Source organism: Pundamilia nyererei, unplaced genomic scaffold (genome assembly GCF_000239375.1).
Source record: "Pundamilia nyererei isolate P.nyererei 1_Seehausen unplaced genomic scaffold, PunNye1.0 scaffold00295, whole genome shotgun sequence".
Taxonomy (NCBI): Eukaryota; Metazoa; Chordata; class Actinopteri; order Cichliformes; family Cichlidae; genus Pundamilia; species Pundamilia nyererei.
The window spans coordinates 37,740-40,230 of NW_005187696.1; the positions used below are offsets into that span (position 1 = coordinate 37,740).

General features: G+C 43.8%; 1 protein-coding gene across 1 annotated transcript in view; it reads right to left on the reverse strand.

Annotated features, from left to right (window-relative positions):
• Positions 1-1,851, reverse strand: part of nags (N-acetylglutamate synthase) — a 7,883-nt gene extending 6,032 nt beyond the window's left edge. Inside the window, exons 1-2 of the mRNA XM_005750983.1 lie at positions 1,186-1,851; positions 419-699 (exon numbers count right to left, since the gene is read on the reverse strand). Of these exons, the coding sequence (XP_005751040.1) occupies positions 419-699; positions 1,186-1,560 (656 nt within the window). The 5' untranslated portion in view covers positions 1,561-1,851. The remainder of the gene's footprint in view (positions 1-418; positions 700-1,185) is intronic.
• Positions 1,852-2,491: the final 640 nt, after the last annotated feature.

The following is a 2,491-nucleotide window of genomic DNA, read 5'->3' on the forward strand; positions in this document are numbered from 1 at the left end:
GCTGTGGCTACAATGTAGCTTGCCATCACCAGTGTGTGAATGTGTGTGTGAATGGGTGGATGACTGGATATGTAAAGCGCTTTGGGGTCCTTACAGGCCATTTACCATTTACAGGCACCCTGTACATAGTGTTGCAGGTACAAAAACCGTAGCCTGGACTAAATCACAGTATTTGACACCTTAAGAATAAGAGCTGGCTAATTAATAACTATAGCAGATATAATGATTTATTATTTCCATTAAATAATTGATAAAACAGGTGCATAGATTAATTGCATAAACAGTAATTATAGCCAATGACTTACAGATAATTTACCTACTTCATTGATATCTGAACAGTAAAATAAATACTGAAGTTAAATTCACAATTTATAAGCAAGTGTTCCCTTAGATTGAACTGGTATCTCTCAGTTCTCACCTGCTTCCCTGCGGTGCTTCATGCAGAAGTAGGAGTGACTCTGCAGAGAAGAATGGCAGGACGCTGGCAGTGTGCTGCTGCAGCGCCTCAGTCAGCTGCTGGCACCGATTCACTAGTCCTTTCATGCACTCAGACCCAAACATTGCTTTGGCAAGCCCTGTCTCCAGGTGATCTGACCAGCCCATAACCACCACAGGCTTCATATCCATCCGCTGCAGGAAGGACAGGCCAAAAGCCAGGCTCTGAACCATCTCCCTGCTGTCAAACACTGATCTGTCCACCTGGTGCAAAATGAAAAACACGGTGTTTGAGTATTAGAGTCTAGAATTTAATCCAGTTGGCTGACACGGGATCTGCTTCAGTCTAATAAGAATAGGTTTTTTACAGAGCTATCAGTTTTTTGTTGATTATTTAAGTACATGCTTATATTTTTGGCTGTATTTATTCATTTTTTGTTTAGGTAGTGTACTAGAATTTTTTTTTTTTTTAAAAACCACCTGATTTCTGTTTTTTCTTTGAGAAAGAGAGAAAGTTCATGAAACTGTGTATACTGTAGTGTATACTGAGTATGGACTAACTGCCAGGTAAGAACTATGCAGGTACAAACTCTATGTATTTGTCTTCAGTTTATTTAATTTGATAATTATCTTTAATTTAATCACGTATCATTGGTGATTTCTTTCCTCGTTATGGAGTTCATGTCCACAAACATGAAACCTATTCTAATATCTTTGTTTGTTTTTGTCTTTTGGTGAGTAAAACTTTACCTCCAGAACAGCAAAGGCGGGAGAATGAGCCGAAGTCGCTTTCTGGAACTGGGTCAACCAGTACCGAGCCTCCCGGGGATCTCCACCAACTTCACTGAGGAAAGCTTTCACGTCCCGGTAAATCAGATTCAGGTTGGTCTTCGCGTGTCGTCCACCGGTGGAGAAATACCCCAGGTGCTCCTGCTGGGCCAGCGCCGCGGGGTTTCCTTCGGTACCGGCCGCGTTGCAGCTCGCCATGCGGTGCTGCCGGCTCAGCATTTTCCGCTGACGCTGGCTGGAGCTCCGCGTCAGGACCGGGGAGGACGGACCCGATAGGTACTTTCTTGCTATTACCATGGCCCGGCATCCATGAGAACCCCTGTTCACTTTCGACATGTTGACAGTCGTAATTTGATGGTGGCGGTAACGGCTGGAGCTGAGCGGCACCGGAAGCTCAGCCAAATTTCACTCACCGCGCTGTGGTTGCTGAGTCGACACTTCTCAGATTGCATCAGACCCCGACACGCGGTGCAGTTGCTGGGATGCTTTCCACTGACATTTATCCGCTGTGGGTCATGAAAGGCTCACTGTCACAGAGTTCAGCTGGTCCGCTGGCTATTCCATACAGCCAGAAATCGGTGTAATTGTGTGAGATTAAAGGTACAGTAATCCTCGTTATGTCCTCCCACCGTCATACTCCTTCCCTCCTCTGGGGTCAAAAATGATTTCAGGACAAGTACAGACATTCTTTCCTTAATAGAAGTACAGATTCCTGACTTTTAAAAAAATACTTAAGTTAAAGTTCAAGCACTGAAATGCAGTGAGTGAAATGCAGAGTGAGAAAGTAAAATTTGCTCTTTGAAGGACATTTAGAATAGAATAGAATGCCTTTATTGTCACTATACAGTTGTACATTGAGATACAGAGCATCTCCTACTCAGTGTAAACATGCTGGGGGGGTACAGTTCTGCAGCGCTATGTACATATGGACAGTATTTACATAGGGAAAAACATATATATATATAAAATGTACAATATACAAGCCGTAAGTAATATGTAATAGTGTTATGTATATACAGTTGAGTTGTTGCACATAGAATTGGTATTGCACAGTGGTGGTCCATAGAGGAATTGGGAAGTGGGGGGCTGTGTTATCTGTGCATGTGTGAGTTCAGGGTGGTTTTCGCTTTGGGGAAGAAACTGTTTTTGAGTCTGTCGGTTTTTGTGTTGATGCACCTGTAGCGCTTCCCTGAGGGAAGCAGGCTGAACATGTTGAAGCCAGGGTGGGAGCTGTCCTTGATAATGTTTGCTGCTCTGCTGAGGCAGC